Here is an 18,906-nt window from a genome sequence, read left to right on the forward strand (position 1 = left end):
CGGCGTTTAGATCACTTTTGGCAGAGATGGATCGCTCTGGTCGTGTTATCAGCCCGCTGCACCTGAAGCATCAGGTTCTGGTCCCAACACGCCACCTTCTCCCGCCTTGCTTACAGACAGGAATATGAGATTTTGGGCTTCAGAGTTAACCTTTCCCTTTTACCTACGAGGTACGAGTCGGGCTGCAGTCCCTGAATGCCCCTAACCCCAGCAGCAGCAGCAGCACTGAGCCAGGCAGGTTTGCAAACGGATGCATTCATCTCTCATTAAAATCTGCTCTGTTTGGACACGATCCAGGTGCAACTCAGACCACAGGTCAGGCTTCAGGAGACCTGAACTCCTCCTGCACGTGCCTCAGCAACCCTGCACCTCAGCCCCCCACCACGACCCAGGCAGGGGCTGCACATGGGATGCTCCACGACAAGACCTCGGTCCCGACCCAATCCCTGCCAGGAGCTGCATTGGGGGCCACCGGGGACCCGGTGCAGCCCAGCCCGAGCTCCTGCAGCAGGCGCAGGGCGCACGCAGCCCACGCCGCAGTCACGCTGCCGTGATTCACTCGCCAGCCTCCTCCAGCACGCGCTCGCCACCCGGGCGGGCTGGGGGAAGGGACTCCCCGTCAGAAGGCACGGAAAATATTTAAGCAAAACACCATCCAGAGGAAGATGGATCTGGCACAACAAACTAATGATCTTTTTGGGTTCATTCATTAAGCAGAGGGGGGGATAAAAGAGCCAGCCACGGCGGACCCGGTGGGGTTAGTCACCAGCGCACCGCCCTGCACGGTGCCTGCTGGGGGCTGAGCTCCAGCACAGCCTGGGCTGCCTCCCCTACCAGCCCCTCTGCTCTAAAACCTCCTGCACGATCCACCACGGGCACCAACACCTCCCTGCCTGCTCCTCCTGTCGTTATCCAAACGCTGGCACGCGGCGCGGAGCAGCCCCAGGCTGCACGGGGGCAGCAGCTCCTACCTGCAGCTCCTTGTCCGAGTACTTCTGGGGGTTTTTGCTTCCTTGGCTCTTCTTGCGGAGTTTCTTCAGCTCTGCCTGGCACTTGTCGAGCGAGTCGCCCTTGCTCCTTTGCTCTGTCTGGTATTTCTTCAGCGCAGCCTGGGGGCGAGAGGAGAAGGCTCTGAGCTGCTGGAGTGCTGCTGCCAGGGGCAGGCGCACAGCCACCAGGAGACAGGGAGAGAACAAGCGGGGCTGTGGCAGCCTAACACCGGGGGAAAAAACAGCAGTTTGTGTGGGTGACACGTCTGGTGGCCTGGGGACCCCTCGGAGCATGGCACAGGCGTGCCCTGTGCAGGGCAGGGAGGAGCAGGAACAAACCACCGGGTCACTTACGCTCAGGTAGCGCGAGTCCAGCTCCACCTTCTGCTCCAGCTGCGTCAGGAGCTCGTTGTGGAAGGACTTGAGCTGCAGAAAAAAAAGCAGAGGGGCTGTTTGCATGGGCTGCCGAGCCCAGAAGTAGCTGAACGCTCCCCAAAACCCCTGCAATGGGAACCGAGGGGGCCCAGGGAGGTGCACAAAGAGGGGGCTGGGGCTGGAGGGGACGCTGCTGGCAGAGGGATGGACAAAGGGACCCGGCAGGACACTGCTCAGCCACAACGCCAGCAGCTTGGCTTTGATACGAGCAAACTCTGTGCACGAGCAGATCCACGTGGGGCTGGCTGAGATCAGATCTGGGGGCTCGGAGGAGCTGGGAGGGGGTTGCTGAGCCCAGGCTGAGGAGCAGCCCCCGTGCTGCAGCACCGATGCGCGCTCACCATCTCCTCCAGCTGGTTCTGGATCTGCCGGTGGACTTCTGCCATCTGGAAGAGCACGTCTCCTGGAAAGACAAGACGTGGGAGGGGGGCTCGAGGGGCTGAGCTGAGGGACACCCCCGGTCTGGGGGCACCCCACTGGTGGGAAGGGGTCTGCAGCCAGACTGTGGGGCTCCAGGAGCGCACTGGGTACCCCCGGTGCCCACCTCCCAGCCAAAGCAGAGACATTTCAGACTCTTGGATAAACATTTGTCCCCTGTAGCACTGGGGAAACGGAATGAGGACGTGCAGCAGCATGGCCCTAATACACAATCACACCCCAGGCACGGCTCTGGCAGATGGAGATGGGAGAACACCAACCTCCCCGTCCCCACCGGGGTCACCATCCAGTCCTGTTACGAGCCCAGCTCACCACAGCCACTGCAGGCAGATCTACACCCTGGGGCATTTTTGCCTTAACACCCCCTGACCCATCCAGCCCCAATGGCCAAGCCACAGCACCCAGGGCTGCGAGCCCAGCCCCGGGTCCCTGCCCTGCCACCACCATCCCCAGGCTGGGAACGGAGCTGCAGGAGGAAGGGCTGTCCTGGCAGAGGCACCCCAGCTCGGCTTTCACTCTTCCTTGAATTTTTCTTTTCGAATGCAGGACCATCAAGCTGTGCTCCCGCCTTGCTTTTCCCGGACAGGAAGGGCCACATCCTGCCTCAGCAAAACCCCGCGGCGGCTGGAGCCAGACGGCGGCCCCACGGAGCGTCTTTAGGAGAGGAGCCAGGGCTACTGCTCGGCTGAAAGCAGCGGCTCCAGCTCAGCTTTTAGGGAGAGCCAAGCGCCGTCAGCTGTCTGTGAAAGCCAAGCTTGGAAGACCAAACCCCCAGCACAGCGTCTGGAGCTTCACAGGCAGTGATTTGAGAGTTTAAAGCCACGATTTGAGAGTTTAAAGCCACGATCTGCCGGAGCTGCGCCCACCTCGGCCCCATGGTGCTGCCACCCAAAAGTGGCTAGAAGAGAGGAGCACCCAGAGCTCTCCCACCAGCAGCGTGAAACTCTAGGGCACAAAAGCAACTGGTGCATACTGGGCCAGTCCCAGCCTGCCACTGGGTCACCCTGTCCCCAGCAGCGAGCCCCACGTGCTCGGGCACACGGGCAGCTCTCCAGCAGTGTCAACAGCGCTGGGTAACTGGGGACAGCCTGGTCCAGCGTCCCTTCGCTCCTGGGGGCTGAAGCAATTCGGACTTTGCACCCACACAGCGCGTCTCAAAACTCTCTGCAAACATTAAAATCTGAGCCCGTTGCGTCCTGGGCGGGCACCAGCCCCCCTCCGCTGCGGGTGCTGTGCTTTGAAAGGTGGAAAATTTGTCTCTGAAGGCTGAAGGTGCTCAGCCAGACACAGGGAAGGAAGCGGAGCCGCCGTCCCCTGCCCGGCCCCACGGGGAAAAGCGATGCACAGAGCAAGGTGACACCAGCACGCTGCGCTCCCACGCCGGGGAGCTGAGCCCCCGAAATCGGCAGAGCAGCGGGCAGGCATTTAACTTTTACGGCCTCTTTGGAAGGTGCTGAACAAAGCAAAGCAGCCCACAGCGCTGAGGCGGAGCTGGCAGGGCTCTGGCAATTACGCACATCTGCGCTGAATAGCTCCACGCATGAATGGGAAGGCCTGGGCAAAAGGTCACCACTACAGAGACCTCCAGGAAATTGCTCTCCGGTTGGGCTGCGGCCGCTCAATCATGGGAAGTGCACAAATTCCCACTGCAAGGGGAGCAAGAAGAATGACGTAAGGAGGGGGCTGGGTCGAGGTTCCTTTTCCAAGAGGGTATCAGCGCATCGGTGGCCTTATTTCCAAAGCTTGCACCATCCCCTCTCCTTTTCCCTTCCCATCTGACCGAAGCGGAGCCCCAGCTGACCACGTTGGGCAGCAGAAAGGGCCAGGCGAGGGCTGGTGGAGAGCTCTGGCCACTGGTGTAGTGCAAGGAATAATCCCAGAGCAGGGCACAGGGTGCTCAGAAATACCCCATGTGCCACCAGACCCAGCAGCGGGGTGCAGCAGCAGCAGCACCGTGCGGCTCTGCCCCCTGCGCTCCCCTGCCTGGGGAAAAGCAGCCGGCTCCCGGCAGCAGGGGAGGTGGCTGGGACGCCTCCCAGGACACAGATAACCATCTCTGCTGATACTTTCTCTCCTCCACCATCCCCTTTGGCTGTTATCGCAGTGAGAGTGCGGGGAGTTTCAGCCCAGGCTGAAACCCACCCCACACCAAACCGGGCAGGGGCAGAGCCGTTCCCAGTTGCACCAGCACAGCGTGTCCCGCTTCGAGCTGCCCCAGGTCCACCCCGGTGTGTTCCCAAGCACTGTGGTCAGTGCTGCTGTTTTCCCAGCTCAGGCATCAGGAAGCCTCGAGGGCTGCGGGGAGGTAGGGAAGGAGCACACACGGTGCTGAGCATGACACCGAGGGCAGCAGCCAGCACCTCACTGGCACGTCCCCACGGGGAGCAGGCAGTGGCACAGATCCAGCCCCCAGCCCGCAGCCCTGCTCCCGTCCCAGTTTGCTGGAGGTGCAGCGGGACCTGCCCAGTGCCTGCAGCAGCTCCAGGCGAGCTCCGTGCGCCCAGGCTCCGGTGCAGGAAGGCTGCTGGATGCCTGCCCGGCGTCGAGTCAGAAGGGCTTCCTCTGAGGTTCCTCCCCAGGAGGAGCCAGGGCAGCCAGTCCTGAAGAAACCCAGCCCCAGGTTTCCCATGGCAGGTTCTGTAGCCGGGAGCCCACGCAGGGCAGCAGGATTGAAGCTATCTTTGGTGCTGTGCAAAGTCACACGCAGCACCTCCACCACCCTGCTGCCTTCGCACCACGAGGTGCCTTCACCGCTGCAGGAAGGGTACGGCCCTTGCGAGGCACAAACAGACACCTCGCCCTGACACCGCTTGGACTAACACGGCTTGGCAGCAGGGAAGAAGTAAAACTGTGACTAAGATACACCACCGCGGCCGGGAAGCCTGAATATTTCAAGCCCTGGCTCAGAATAGGACCTGCAGCACTGCACCAGCGGCGCACGGTGCAAGGCGCTCGCGGCGGGGCCGGCAGCACCCGGGGGCTCCATGTGGCACACCCCAGCACGGGGCCGTGCCGGGAGCTCCCTCCCACGCCACGAGCTGCCAGCACCATGCACAAGGGCTGTCTGCAGCTTAAACACCGTAATTACAGCTGTGCAGCAGGCCACAGACAGGGAAATGGTGTGGGACACGCTGCGAATTGCACAGAGCGCGAGCACCGGGTGAGCTCTGGTGCCAAAACACACATCCTACGGGTCAAGAAACCCAAAGTAAGTGCTTCACCCGAGGTCACAGGCAAAGTCCCAGCAGGGTGGCAGGAGGGCAGTGGCAAGGGCTTTGTCCGTGCCAGGCTGGGCACAGCTCCCTGCAGGGACAGCCACGGCGGCGGCAGTGCACGCACACGGGCGAGAAGGCTGAGGAGGCAAAGGGAGCTGCTATTTACGTCTGTCTGACTCACAGTATCATTCTCGGAGAACTATAGGGGCTATTGTGGGCCCTTCCCCACCACACCCAGCGAGGAACAGCCGAACAGGTTGTTCCACATCCCTCAGATTGCAATCGGGCACCGCAAGCCCTGCAGGAGCCAGCTGCCCGGCCAGAAGGCAGAGCAGTAGGAGCCGGCTGGCAGCGTCTCGTTTCTCAGCCCTGAGCCTACCCAGCACCTTTTTCTTCGAGCTCGATGCAGGCCATTTCCAATAAAAGCACCAAAACGATGCACAGCTGCCCAGGCAGCGCCCCAGCAGCACCCAGCAGGGATGCTCAGTTTGCTCCCAAACGGAGCAAAAAGGGAGGCAAAACCAAGGGGTCCAGGGGCCCAGCCATCCCCAGCTCTTTCCCCCCTGCTTTAAGGGGGACCAGGCAAAGCGACAGCATTGGGATGGAAGTAGCCAAGCAGGCAGAGAGGAGAATTAGTTTATTAAATGGGAAAAGGTGAAGGAGTTACAGGGCAACTCGTCTGAGCGCTGCCTCATGAGCCATAGAGCCAAAGGTGTGCCGTGGACAGGGCTCCAGCAGTTATTTAAGGGGAGGTGTCAGCCTGGGCCCGTTCTGAACAGAGCATTTCCCACCACCACCAGTTACTGCTGGGACCAGCAGCGAGCCTGGCTGGAGCCCTGGGCTCCCACAGCCAGAGTTTGGCACTTGAGCTGTCGTGCGGATGCTTCCCAACCTGTCCTCGAAACGCACAGCCTGGCAGCAGCTCCAGCCGCTCGCAGAGACCTGCTGAAGGTCCCATCCAACCAGATTTACAACAGAAGCGTGCTACTGAAAGCTTCCACGATCTTATTTCTCCTCTGATATTAATGCGTCTTGATCCAAGCTCATGAGATGCTGCACAAGCCACAGACAAGCCCTTAAGCCACTGAGAAAAGCACTTCTGAACCCCTGATTCAGCCAAGAAGGCTCCAGAACCTGACTTTATCAGCTCTGACATTAAATTGCAAGGCAACGTGGAGGAAGATTCGTGTATGTACAGTGGGAAGGATACAAGTATGGGAAAACAATCAGCTTCTCCTCACTGATTCATCTATTTCCTTTTCAAAAAGGTTTCATTTATTTATCGCAGCCCGAAAGGATCACACAGGATTTGTTGCTGTTATATTAGCAACTCATCAGCATTATAATGATCAGTTCTGTTTCCAGCCTGCGTTTCAACCCATCTTGGCAAAGCTTAAGACTTTTTTTTTTTTTTTTTTGGAGATGAGGTAAAGAAAGAAGCAAAGGCTTCCCCAGACACCCTGACTCAAGAGAGGTGCAGGGCACGTTTCCAGCAGCAGACCCTTGCTGGCTGAGCTTTTGCTGTCTCTCTGTCCTCGGGTTAATTCATGGGCACAGAGGGGCATGGACCCCCACGGGCACCCAGTGCCTCCAGGACCCAGGTCTGGGCAAGCAGTGGAGCCACCGACACGCTGCTCCCCCTCACATCCCCATCTCCAGGTGGAGGAGGACGCACCCCTGCCTAAAAGGAGGTTGCACCCCTGCCAAAAACCCACGATCTCACAGCTCTGCTGCTGTTGGACAGCAGAGGCCAGCCCCTGGACGTGGCTCATGGACCCCACCACAGCACCGGGGTCCTTGTCCCAATGGGGCTGGGCACCGGGGGCGCAGGCAGGTGGCACCCCCAGGAGATGTCACTGCCACGGCTGAAATCCCAGCACTAAACACAGGCTGTGAAGAGCCAGCAGCTGCAGCCAGACACCGAGCTCTTGGCAGCTGCTCACCTAGCAGCCTCCATCGCTTCCCCAGGCACAGGCGGTGAGAGCAACCCAGGGAGGGGGAGGCTGCTCCGACAGGGAAGGTTTCAGGCAGCGAAAAGGCAACGCAGACAGAGCAGTCCCCCCTGGGGCAGGCAGCTTTTAAAGGCGTTGTTTTATTCCTGCAGCTTGGATTTAACGAGCCCCTTTCTTATAGACCCCACTACATGAATTACCTGGATCTCACCAGGGTGTCCTCAAGCAGGACAGTGATGCTCAGTGCAGGGTGTCTGGCACTGATAGGACAGAGGTGAGGGGAGCACACTCACTGCTTGGGGCCATCGTGCCCCCCATGCTGGGAAGTTTCTGGCTAAGAACAACCTCGGAGGCAGAGTCCTGAATTTCAGGAACAATTCCTCTGGCAAATGAAGCCTTTCACAGAGCTGCAGGTGGGAGCACCCGGCTCCAGAGCACCCATCCCTTCTGGCAGTGCCAGATCGTTACCTGCTGAAGCGCATCGCTAAGTCCAACCTCAGAAGGGTGATGCCACGGGATTCCCACTGCTCCCCCACCCAGGGGCACTTCGCAGGGACTCCACAAGCTGCTGATCGTGGGGGGAGACATCCTGAGAGCTGTGCTGGTTTCCCAGGCTCTGGTCTCACGGGGACGAGCAGGCACCGAGCACCACGGCCACCACCAGGCTGCTCCAGCACCTCAGGGCCCCCTCGGCTCACATATTAAACACTTTGCTGCTACGATGACCTTTGGCGCTTGCGGGATCTCTATCTGCTGCAGGAAGCTCCTACCCAAAACAGCTGCAAATCCAATTAACAGATTAATCAACCTCCCCAGAGCATCGAGCGCAGCACAAAGCCTCCGCACCGCGCCAAGGCCACCGAGAGCCAAGCCAGGAGCTGGGACGTGCTTGGGCAGCATGGGGTGTCCCACCAGGCTGCTCCCGTCCCCACCAGGAGCACCCTTGGGCTGTCCCCACTGGGACCAGCCACAGAGCCCCTCCTGGGGCACTCTGCGAGGTGCAGGTCCAGCACCCCAGGTCCCTAAGCCATGCACCACTCTCGGAGCCCGGTGTCCTCCTGCACTGGCACTGGGCAGCTCAGCAGCAGACTGGAGCTCAGAGGTGCCACGGGATACGATTTTATCGGGCAAACCGGGCATCAAAAGGCCCATTATCTCGGGGAGGCTCGCTGCAGCTGAACAATGGAAAACTAATTACTGCATTCCTTCCCCCTGTCGTGGCGCCGGGCTTCACTCAGCCTCTGGTCCAAGGGGACCTTGGAGAAAACGCAGCCCCAAAACGAAACCCTCCCCCAGCCCAAGGAGCTCTCTGCAGGTGCTGCTCAGCCCCTGGAAGAAACGCTTTGAGCAGCATCCAGGTGATTTCAGCGCTGCATTTCTGCTGGCAGCAGCAGCACAAGGGCCAAAGGTACCCAAGCACTTTGGGGGCAGACTCAGGCTCCTTCGGAGCTTCCCAGAGCAAGTTTCCACCGATCAGACAGGCAGCATTAACTGCAAAATTAACATTTGATAGCCTCAAGATACAAAGCACAGCCCAGGCCAGCTCAGCACGTGAACCCCACATTGCCTCTTCCCAGGGGGGCACAGAGCAGCTCAGCCAGCACGGAGCTGCCTCAAGCAGCTGGTTTGGGGCATCCTGCTGCTGTGCAGGGCCTGAGGGAAGCTGCACGCCAAACCTAGCCAGGACACCACCTTTGGTCTGAAGAAAACCCAACTCTGAACATCCCAAACCCCGCAGTGGGGCTGACAGCACGACAGGGCCCCACCGGGTGCCTGCGCCCAAAAACCCAGGGCACAGAGCGGATTACAACTCAAGGGCTTCATGATTGCTAGGTTTCCCGTTACTGCGTGAGATTATCCCATCTACACGCCGCTCCGAAAATCTGGTGGGGAATTTGTGAGACATGTGAAGCGCTGAGCACAGAGCCGGGCTGGAGGCAGCAGCCTGGCAGGCGCCGGGGGGGCAGCAAGGTAAGCATGTGGCATCTTTATTTTTTTTTTTTTTTTAAATAAAGCAAACACCAAGCAGAACCAGCCAGCGAGCTGTCCTGTGCCAGACACCCAGCATGTTTGCTGAGGAAGGGACCACCAACGGGTGGCTTTCCAGCACTCAGATTAAAGAACAAGCTCCTCAGAGCCTCATGTGCTGCTGTGGTGTTGAGCTGGGCTGGAGGGGCCACGGCAGGGTCAGCCCCAACCCTGCTCCAGGAGGGTGCAGAGCCAGGGCAGGCATCAGGAGCTGGGACAGATGCGGGCTTTCATCTCCTTTCAGAGAAGATCTGCTGTAGTTTTACTTTCTATTGATGCTTTGTCCCCGAAATGGCCCCAGAAAAATACCCATGCTCAGAGAAGTGTTAAGGAGGAAACAAATCCCCGATCCTCCTCTTGGAGCAGCATCCCCTGTGCTGCCCTTTGGGGAGGATCCCACCCACAACGGGACCAGCTCAGGCCCATGAATGTGAGCGGTCATTACAAACAGCCCCATTTGCTACGGCCTTTGGTAAGGCATGAAACAACCCAGACCCCAGGGCTGGCTTCCAGCACTATCAGCAGTCGCAGCAGAGGGCTGATAAGCTCAAGGTGTTCCCAGGCACTGCCTACCTTCGGCTGGCACAGCCCAGGCTGAAGCATTCCTCAGCCCGTTTGCACATCCCATTGGGACGGGGTGGCGTCCCGGCCTCTTATCAGCTCCAGGGAACCACAGCCAGAAATTTTATCTCCGCTTTCTTCTGTGTGCAGAGCAGCTGCCACAATAAATAACCAGCAAGATCACCGCAGCAGGAGGGCTGAGGAGCAGCCGCTGGGTGTGGGTCAGGGCTAACAGGGGCTGCCAGAAATCCCCTTCCACCGCCGAGCCCCCGAACTGCACACCACGGATGGGAAGCAGTCACCTGCGAGCATTTGAAACCAACCCCAAAATATCCCGTGCACACCGGGAGAGCCCTCGCAAAGCCTGCTTTCAGGCTGCTTTCCCCTGGGAAGCAGGGCCACCAGAAGCCACGCCAGGGCGAGCGGATCCTGCAGCTGCTCCAAAGGGGAAGCCGGGTTTGTGGCCCCAGCTCCTGCCCACGTGGCTGAACCGCTCTGAGGAACCTTCCCCAGACTTTCACTTCCAGGATGACAAAGCCACCGCGGCTTGCGGCCCCGAAGAGGCAGTGAAAGCCTCGCGAGCAGCAGAAGAAGCCCTCGAACGAGGTCTGCACAGCCTTCAGCCTCGCCTGCTGCACGCATCGCCGGCAGGGCTCTCGCTTTATTTATTAAACAGAAACAGATTGCTATAGGCAGCTTTAATCCGAGCGATGAAGCCGGTTTCCATAGACACCTTGTGCCTCTCCATAAAAACCCAGACTACGCCAACGAGCTGCGTGCAGCAGAGCCGGAGCTGGATCCGGCCGTGGCTCCGGCACCGCACAGCACCGGGAGCCCAAGGCCAACCCTGCTGGGGGCTGCTCAGCACCCCGGGAGCCTTCACAGCCACCTCCTTGAAAATCCACTGTCTCGGATGGCAGTAAAGAGCACAACTTGTGCAGCATCTGGCCAGCGAGGTGGCAGGCGGGAGCGCAGCTGGGGCTGCACAGGGAGCCTGGAGCACAGAGCACGGCACCCCCGGGGGGGGAACATGAGCTGCAGCAGAGCCCTGGGAACAGCAGCTCCCCAAAGAGCAAATGCAAAAAGAAAATGGGCACAGAGCAGCGGGACTCAGCATGTCACAGCTCGGACATGAGCCCAAGCAGGTCACCAGTGGCACCGTGCTGGGACACAGCAGGCAGGGCACGAGCAGCCCCTGCGGTGGCTCCGCTGAGCTCAGCAGGGCGCTGGGTACGACCGCAGCTCCCACACGCTGCGATGCTGCCAGGAGCCCTGCTGCAGCACGCCCGACCTGCGTGTCCCCAGGCATCCCCACCTCCTCCTCTTTCTCAGGACCGAAGCCCACGGAGGTGCCCAGCACTGCCACAGCTTCCCGGGGAGCTGGGGCTGCTCTGAGCTGAGACAAAGGCACCAGCGAAGCAGCTCTGTGCAAACACTTCCCCTCCGCCAGCACCACGAGCAGCTGACATCTCAGAACCCAGAGACTAAGATTAGCAGGATTTTTTTAAGCTACATTAACAGCGAAGAGAGGCACAGCCATCGTTTATATCAGGAGGATCAGCCCCACACCCAGCTCCTTCTCCCCACCAGCACGGAGCTGGTCCCATCCCCTGCTTTCAGCCTGCCCCGGACTGACCTCATCCAGCCGTGAGCAGGCGACTTACCCAGTTCCTTGGATCCTTGGCTTTCGCTGGCCAGCTCTCCCATCTTAACCAGAGCATCGAAATATCCTTTTGCTGCGTATGTCATACCTAAGAGCATCAAAAAAAGGCAGGTTATGGTCTCTTTCATGGCTATTACAACTTCCACGGCACTGAATAGGTGCTAGACACTAAAACAAAAAAGCTCTTACTTCAAAGGGCTTAACCCCACGGGGAGGGGTGAGACAACAAACAGGCAAAATTAGCGCAGAAAGAACACACCGAGGAGGAAAGCTAGCGCAGCAAGATTACAGAGCTATTTAGGAGAAAAAAAGGTACGTGCAAGACCTCGGTGGTTTTCATTCCTGCGTAACCATCAGCCTGCTTAGCGCTGCTCAGAAGAAGCACCGTGGAATAATTGACTATCACAGACATTCATTAGGAGTTCAGTCTTGTTTGTTGACATTCCAGCTACACACTTCACTTTAATCAGATAAGCAGGGGGTTTCCTCTAATCACGAGAACGTGTTGTACAGCTCCACAGCTCAACGCCACCGGATCATGCACCACCGAAGCTCTTCCAGCATCGTTCGCTGATTAATGCGCTTCCTTCAGGTGCCCCCACAAGCTCCAGGATCCCAAATGAAGGATGAGCAGAGACAGCTTTAAAGATTGCGGGAAGATCTTGGCCTCAAAGCACACCCAGAGCAGGGATGTGAGGAAAACAGAAGCTGGATGATCACACCGGGTCTCCACACAGCACTGCAGTAACAGCGCGCCCAGCTCCAAACAAAACCCAGCACGCTGGAAGCAGCTGTGCCAGCCAAGTGGGTACACCAAGCACCACCAGTGGAACATTTCAGAACATTTCTGCCCCCCAGGACTGCTTCTCCCCAGTGCCTGCACCAGTTTGGAGGCCAAGCATGGACTAAGTGGCAGCAGCACACCCAAAGCACGAGCCCCACTTCGTTAGCATCATTAGGGGCTGTGCAGTGCCAGCCCGCGGTGCCCCAGGAGGACGTCACCCCCACCACAGCTTCTTCTCCCCCTCCAGCCCCAAAAACACCACTGGGTAGAGAGGCAGCACAGCTCGGAGGGATGCCAAGGGGGCCTGCATCCACCAGACCCCCATGGAAATACCCAGGAGCCCAGCCTGGCTGCAGGGAACAAGACAGGCTCCAGGCACGAGGCAGGAACACACAGATCCTTCCCAGAGGTCGTGTTTCTAGCACCACCCTTTAAGAACATCAAATATTTTTTTCTACCGAGTTAAGATTATGACAGCCTCCTCCCTCGAAGGCATCTTCACCGAACCAATTTAAAAAAATAAAATCCAGGAGACACGCAGCGCAATTTTCTGAAGCGAGCAGAGGCAGAGCAAGCTACCTCTGCACGGAGCTGCTGCAGAGCTGGGCATCCAAAGCCATCAAGTCAAAACAGTTGGGTTTTGGTTTTCATCAATTCAGTTTGCTCAGTTAAATCTACGCTTCTCTAGTGGCTCCCAATGGGACCCTATATTCCCAGCTGAGAGCTGCCACCAATATTTCATTTTTTTTCCTTCTTTTCCAATGTATTGTTCTGGAGAGTGTGAATATTTAAGTGACACTTTTAAAGAGAACTTAAATAATTTTAGAGATTCAACAACGTGTGACCTGCACAGGGCTCACACCCTCCAGCATTTCAGCAATAAACACACCAGCAGTGTGGTTTCACTTACTTGCTAAGGCTTTTTCATAGGTCTTCCCCATAGAAATGAAATTCCTGAGGCTGGGATTGAACTGCTCCATGATCGTCTGGAAGAGAGGACAGCAGACGTTAGCAGAGGTGTCAGGAGCTGGGGGCAGCTCAGGGCTCACGCTGAACGGCCAGCTCTGTGCTCACGAAGGCAGAGACAGAGCAAAGCCCCCTGGAGCCCAGCACAAACCTCCCGACACCCCAAGCACGCTGGTTGCGCACCGAAGCCTTCGGCACAGCCACGTCTTGGCAGCACTGCTCCAAACCAGCGGCCCTAATGGCCCAGAAGGGCAAGTGGGGTAACTTGGGGTAACTTCCACTGTGGGTAACTGAATGCACAACACATGGAAGTGGCCCAATGCTAAATCTGACATGACAATTCTTGAACACAGCCAGGAACAACCCGAACCATCCCTCGCCCAGCCCCACTGAGGGCACCGCTGGCTTCCGCTGAGCACAGCCACCCTGGAGCAGCTTCCCCAGGGGCCACTGATACCACGGGCAGAGCCCAGGCACAGGAGGGGGGTGGGCAGACCTCTCAGGCACCCTCCCTTCACCAGGAGGGACCACGTCCAGGTTTTGAACCCCACGGGGTGGATGGTGCATGGCAATGCGGCTCCGCAGCGTGCTCGTTGGAGAGCAGCTGGGACCTACGGCCTCACATGAGAGCTTCAATGTAATTATTGCTCCAGCCCAGAACATTATCAGATATGGTGAAAGTGGCCATAACGTGGTGTAAATGACCATAACTGGCTGAGAGGGCAGCCCACAGCCCTCAGGCCAAGCAGCACACTGGGAGGTGACCGCTGCTGAAAGCCCCGTCCTGGGACCAGCACGGCAGCACCAGCCTGGTCTGCCACGGACAAGCAGGAGGGGCTGGAGGGCAGCATCCAAAGCAACTGCTAAGCCAAGGCAGCCCCAAGCAGCACATCATCCCCAGCAAGCTGGTGCCAGCTGTGGCTAAAGCTCCATGGGAAGAATTGCACCCCAGCGGCCGAGCGCTTGGTGTCACTTCCCAGCTGCCCAGAAATGCAGAAACGAGAACACGGCACACCAGAACCAGTCTGCTGGGCTTTCCCTCCTCCCTCCCTTTAAGATCCTTATTTAACCATGAGGCAGAGAAGGACTAATCGGATCACACACAAGAACAGCTCTTTGTACGTTTGTCACAACAGCAACTGACCCTCTCCTGCCAAAGCGACTGACTCCCAGCACCGACAGCAGCTCTAGAACAAAGCTCGGACTCCCAGCCGGGCTGGGAAAAAGGCAGCGATGCCTCCATGCCCACTGCACCCTCCAGACCCTGCAGCAACCCTGGGTCCAGCCCCACATCCCTGCCCCATCCCGTGGGCAGCTGCCCACACGTCCCCAGCTGTGGGTGCCCAGGGGACCGGGGCTCTGCCCCGCACCGCTGCCAGCAGCTCCCTGTGCTGGGAAGGCAGCAGACAGAAACTTCTGTCAAATAAGCTGATTAAGCAGCTGTCACCTCATCTGAAGCTGGCCAAACACTATAAAGCTCATTTTCTGCCCGGGGTGTTTTTATCCCAAGTTCCTGCTGCCTGGCCTTTCCCGGGCACGGTGGTTTTCATTTTCTTCTGCGGGTGCCTGCGCGCAGGACGGATCGGCTGGGGCAGCCAAGCTGTCGCCTTCCCCTTGTTCAAAATTTAATTTCCATGAGCAGCAACCTGCGTGGGATGATGCTCTGACCCAGTCCATGCCGAGCACACCAAGGGCATCGCTTCAGTGCTGGCACAGGGGATCCCAAATCCCCCCCGTAACGCAGCAACAGCTGGGGAACAGGGGGCAGAGCCCCAGGGCAGCCCCGAGCAAAGCTGCCAAGCCTCAGAGCCCACGATGCACAGCCCTGCAAGGGACAGGAGACGACCCAAGGGGATCTGACATGGCGAGCACGAGGCTAATGAGGACTCCAGGGCTAATTGGGGCTGTGGGCCAGGCCACGCAGCCTCCCACAGCACAGGAGGGCTCCTCTGGGGCAGCACGGAGCCGCTCAGCGAACGCGCTCAGCTTGAGAGGAGAAAATTAACCTGTAGCAACAAGCCACGTAGCGAGTTGTTTTCCCTAATTGTAGGAGGCAATTGCACAGGAGCTAATTAGCACCGGGGAGGGCTGCTCCGTCCTTCCCACGTCACGTTTGGCTTCGGTCGGACGCGGCCCCGCTGCCAGCGGCGTGCCACCGCCACGCAGAGCTCGGCCCCAGCCACCTGAGGCTGAGCAGCGCCCGTGCAGAAGGGAAATTGGCAGAATTTCTGCAGGGAAAGGATTTTTGAACAGTTTGCTGGGTTAAGCGCAGTAAGTGTTTGTGTATGTATGCGTGCGTGTGTATATAAATAAACCAGTTTTTGCAGCAGTGCCCAAATAAACAAATCTTCCCCAAAGAACGAGGCTCCAAGAACCAGCACCCGAATGGGCTCAGCACCAGGGCACTGCTGCAGGTGGCAGCGCCAGGGAGCAAAGCTCAGGGCTGAAAGCAGCTGAGCTCCTCTCGACCTGCAGGAACACGGCACGGCCGCACGGATTTGAGGAAATGCCCTCCCAAAATCCAGCACATCTTCCCCGGGCAGGGGGCCGGGGCACAAGAGCCACGGAGCGACGCAGCCATCCTGAAGCAGCAAAATCAAGAGGGAGAGCAAAGCAGAAAGGATCCCGCTAACCAAGGGGAGGGGAGGGGAGGGAGGCGACTTGTGCTGGCCAAATAAAACCCCTGAAACCCCTAAGAGGAAGTTTGCTGAAAGTGAATGTCTTTAAGACGTGGCCTAGAGACTCCAACATAAACAGCCCCGCAGGATAAGGGCATTAAAAAAGGGCTCTTCACTCCGGAGATAAAAATAGAGTTTTTCAGCCCTCATTTTCACTGCCACGGTGGGAAAGGAAGCCAACTCCAGAGCTAACACCTCCATATCCCCCAACACAGAGAAGCTGGAGAGCTACCAGCTGCCAGGAAGAAACAAACACTGGAAGATAAACACCTTTACATCAGGGACTGTGCTCAACAAGCTTCTCGTGCCCAGGAGACCCAGCACAGCACCACAGCTGCCTGCTGGGGGAACTGGTGGGCCAGCAGCCCCCGGAGGGGCACACGGAGAGGGCAGGGAGCGGTCTGTGTGTGTCTGTGGGCTCCTGCAGGGGCTTCTGTGAGCTGGGAAGGTGAAGCCAGGTTTGCCAGACGCTACCCTGAAGCTGGTATTTGGAGCAATTCTGGTACTGAAAGCAAATCTCCCTCTCCCTCAAATTTTGCTCCATCAGCACCACCCCCAAGTTGTTTGCCTTCCACATGCCAGCCTGGGCAGAGTTTAGAAAAACACAGACAAAAAAGAAATCTGGCAGCCAAAGGTTGAAAGGGCTTTGCTTTGTTCCACTACGCTAAATTCCCTGGGTAATACCACTCAGCTCTCTGGGATTGGCATGGCTTTTTTCAGCTGCCAAAAACGAAACTAATGCAAAGCACGAGGCCTCCAGGACACAGCCCTGTGAGTTAGGGGGGGAGAAGAGTCCACAGCAAGCGAGCTCAACATCTCTCCCCTCCGAGTGGGCTCCACTTCGTGCTACAGCCAGGATTCACCTGCTGCTCCAGTGCCATAATAACCAGCCCACAATTAAAAGTCAATTAAGAGTGCTCCCCAAGAACAAGCTGGAAGCGGAGCTGGCTCGCGCTGTATCAAGTTTCCCTTGCACAGGAGGCAGACCTTCACACCACCTCCCTGAAGTCTTTAAAAAAAATAAAATGAACAGGATTCATGATTTCCCCAAAGCCCACCCCACACCCCCAAGGCACCCCACAGGGACACCGTGGCCGTGCCAAGCTCCGCGGGGGTCTCCTTACAGCAGAGCCACCCCGCGCTGGCAGCTCAGCTACGAGGAAGTTTTGTTTCTAAATGGGTCAGCCCTGCTTTGGGAACGCCTTCCATTATTTCTGTGTTAATATTTAATGTCCAAACAAACCCCGCTGCTGCCACCACCTCCGTGCGCCCTGCCCCGAGCTCGGTGGTGGGACGAGCCCCAGCTCTGGGGCTGGCTGTGCTGGCCACAGGGATGCTCAGCGCCTTACAACACACCCCGCTGCTCTGCCCCAGGAATTCCCCCACCATCCCAAGTCCCTGGGGTCTCAGGTACCGTAACACACCACACGGCAGCCTTTCCCAAGCAGAGCTGCTGATAGCTCTTGTTCCGCATCCCTCCGTTGCCAGCAGCAAGGCCACTGTGCCAAGAGATCCCAAAATTCGCTGTGAATGAGCAGGAATGACTCAGGGTGGTCTTCAGGGCAGGGCAGGCACAAGCCCCTGCCCCACAGCCCAACAGCATGGCCAGGGCTCAGCACCACTGTTACTGGAGAAGATGCTTGGAAGCAAGGGACTGCAGGGTAAGAGCAGGAACCCTTCTTTAAGCTGTAAACCACTGAATTTCACCAAGACACCACGTCAGAGGATAAAGGCACCCAAGTTTCAGGGCTAGAGCCTGGGTACAGGCTTGGAGGGAGCTGGAGCCCTGCAGGGTGCAGAGCACCAGCAGCACACTGGCTGGTGGCACCCCCTGGGAGCACCCCACAGGATCCCAAAAGCAGGAACACCGCAGGGCAGACCCGGCCTTGGGGGCTCTGCTGTGAGCTGGGACGGCCACCAGGAGCTGGGGGCTGTGGGGCCACTCCTCCCAGTGCCAAAGGGCTCAGCTCTGCCAAGAGCTTTTGCAAGACCAGTGCCTGCGCGGGGGCTGCTTGCAACCAGCTGCCCTACGCCCTGCAACACGAGCAGCAGGGCTGCAAAACCTCAGCTGCGAGCAGGCGCAGCACAAGGAGCCACCCAAGGCAAAGCCAGCAGCACAGGGCGCATTTGGGGTACCTTGGGCAGCTTGTGAGCTACCTTCTGGATAACACTTTGTGACCTGCACGTTTCAGCGGATTTGAGGGGTGCAGCAGGGCTTGCAAACCCCTCTCCACACAGTGGCAGAGCCATGGGAAGGAGCAGCTTGGGCAGCCCTGCACCACCAGAAGCGCCCGATCAGCACAAAGCTGCAAGTCAGCTCCGCCGCAGAGCCGAGACGCCCACAGAGGTGCAGCTCGGCAGAATTGGGCTGCCCCTGTGAAAACACCACAGCCCCGGGCCCTGCTCGCTAAGAGGCACCGATCCCGGTCTCCACACCCTGCACCCTCCTGCAGTCAGTGCTGGGCAGCAGCTCAGCACAGCCCGCTCCCCGGCCACCAGCACAGCACCCACAGAGGTGCTGCAGGGCGCACCTCGGAGCCCCAGAGCTCAGGATGCAGGAAGCACCCAGTGCTCCGAGGGCCCGAGAGCTCAGCACACAAAATTTGGGGGTGGCACAGGCTGGTTTCTGGGGCCAGCTCTTTCATCTTCTGTCACAGCGCGTTTTCCCTCCGCTGCCAAACGCACCGAGCCACCCACCATTTCCCTTCTGATTCACTTGAGCAAGAATCTCCCCTTCCCTCTGGACTTGGAGATAATGAGGCAAGAGGCTGTTACGCTGGCAATAACATTTATTACATCTGATGTGGAGCAAGCGACTATCAGAAATTGTGTCTGTGTTTGTGCGAGACCACGAGGCTCCGAGTTTGGGGTGTTTTTAAGCAAACCCTTCTCCGAGCGCAGAGCTATTCACGCACCATTGCAAAGCAATCTTCCACGCAAAGGAATGGCTCTAAAATGAAATGGAGGTTGGCCTGTAAACTGCAGTAATCTAATCTGTCGTAAGTGAGACAGATTTGTCTTCGGGGGGGAAGGAGGAATCATCCCTCCTTCCTTCCTGCAAGGCTCTGTGCGATGTGCGAAGGACGAAGCAGGGCTCGGGAGCTGCTGCACCAGGAGCAGCCCGGGCTCACGGGAGGGTGGCCAGAGCCTGATCCTACAGCAGGAGCTTTGCCCGGCACCGTGCTTGCAGAGCCCTC

General features: G+C 58.3%; 1 protein-coding gene across 5 annotated transcripts in view; it reads right to left on the reverse strand.

Annotated features, from left to right (window-relative positions):
- BAIAP2 (BAR/IMD domain containing adaptor protein 2) overlaps nucleotides 1-18,906 on the reverse strand; it is a 42,266-nt gene that overhangs the window by 20,648 nt on the left and 2,712 nt on the right. For all 5 annotated transcript variants that reach the window (XM_032199830.1, XM_032199827.1, XM_032199829.1 and 2 more), the window contains exons 2-6: nucleotides 12,976-13,051; nucleotides 11,283-11,369; nucleotides 1,766-1,827; nucleotides 1,344-1,415; nucleotides 972-1,109 (exon numbers count right to left, since the gene is read on the reverse strand). In XM_032199830.1, the coding sequence (XP_032055721.1) occupies nucleotides 972-1,109; nucleotides 1,344-1,415; nucleotides 1,766-1,827; nucleotides 11,283-11,369; nucleotides 12,976-13,051 (435 nt within the window). The remainder of the gene's footprint in view (nucleotides 1-971; nucleotides 1,110-1,343; nucleotides 1,416-1,765; nucleotides 1,828-11,282; nucleotides 11,370-12,975; nucleotides 13,052-18,906) is intronic.

Source organism: Aythya fuligula, chromosome 18, assembly GCF_009819795.1.
Source record: "Aythya fuligula isolate bAytFul2 chromosome 18, bAytFul2.pri, whole genome shotgun sequence".
In the NCBI taxonomy this organism is placed as follows: Eukaryota; Metazoa; Chordata; class Aves; order Anseriformes; family Anatidae; genus Aythya; species Aythya fuligula.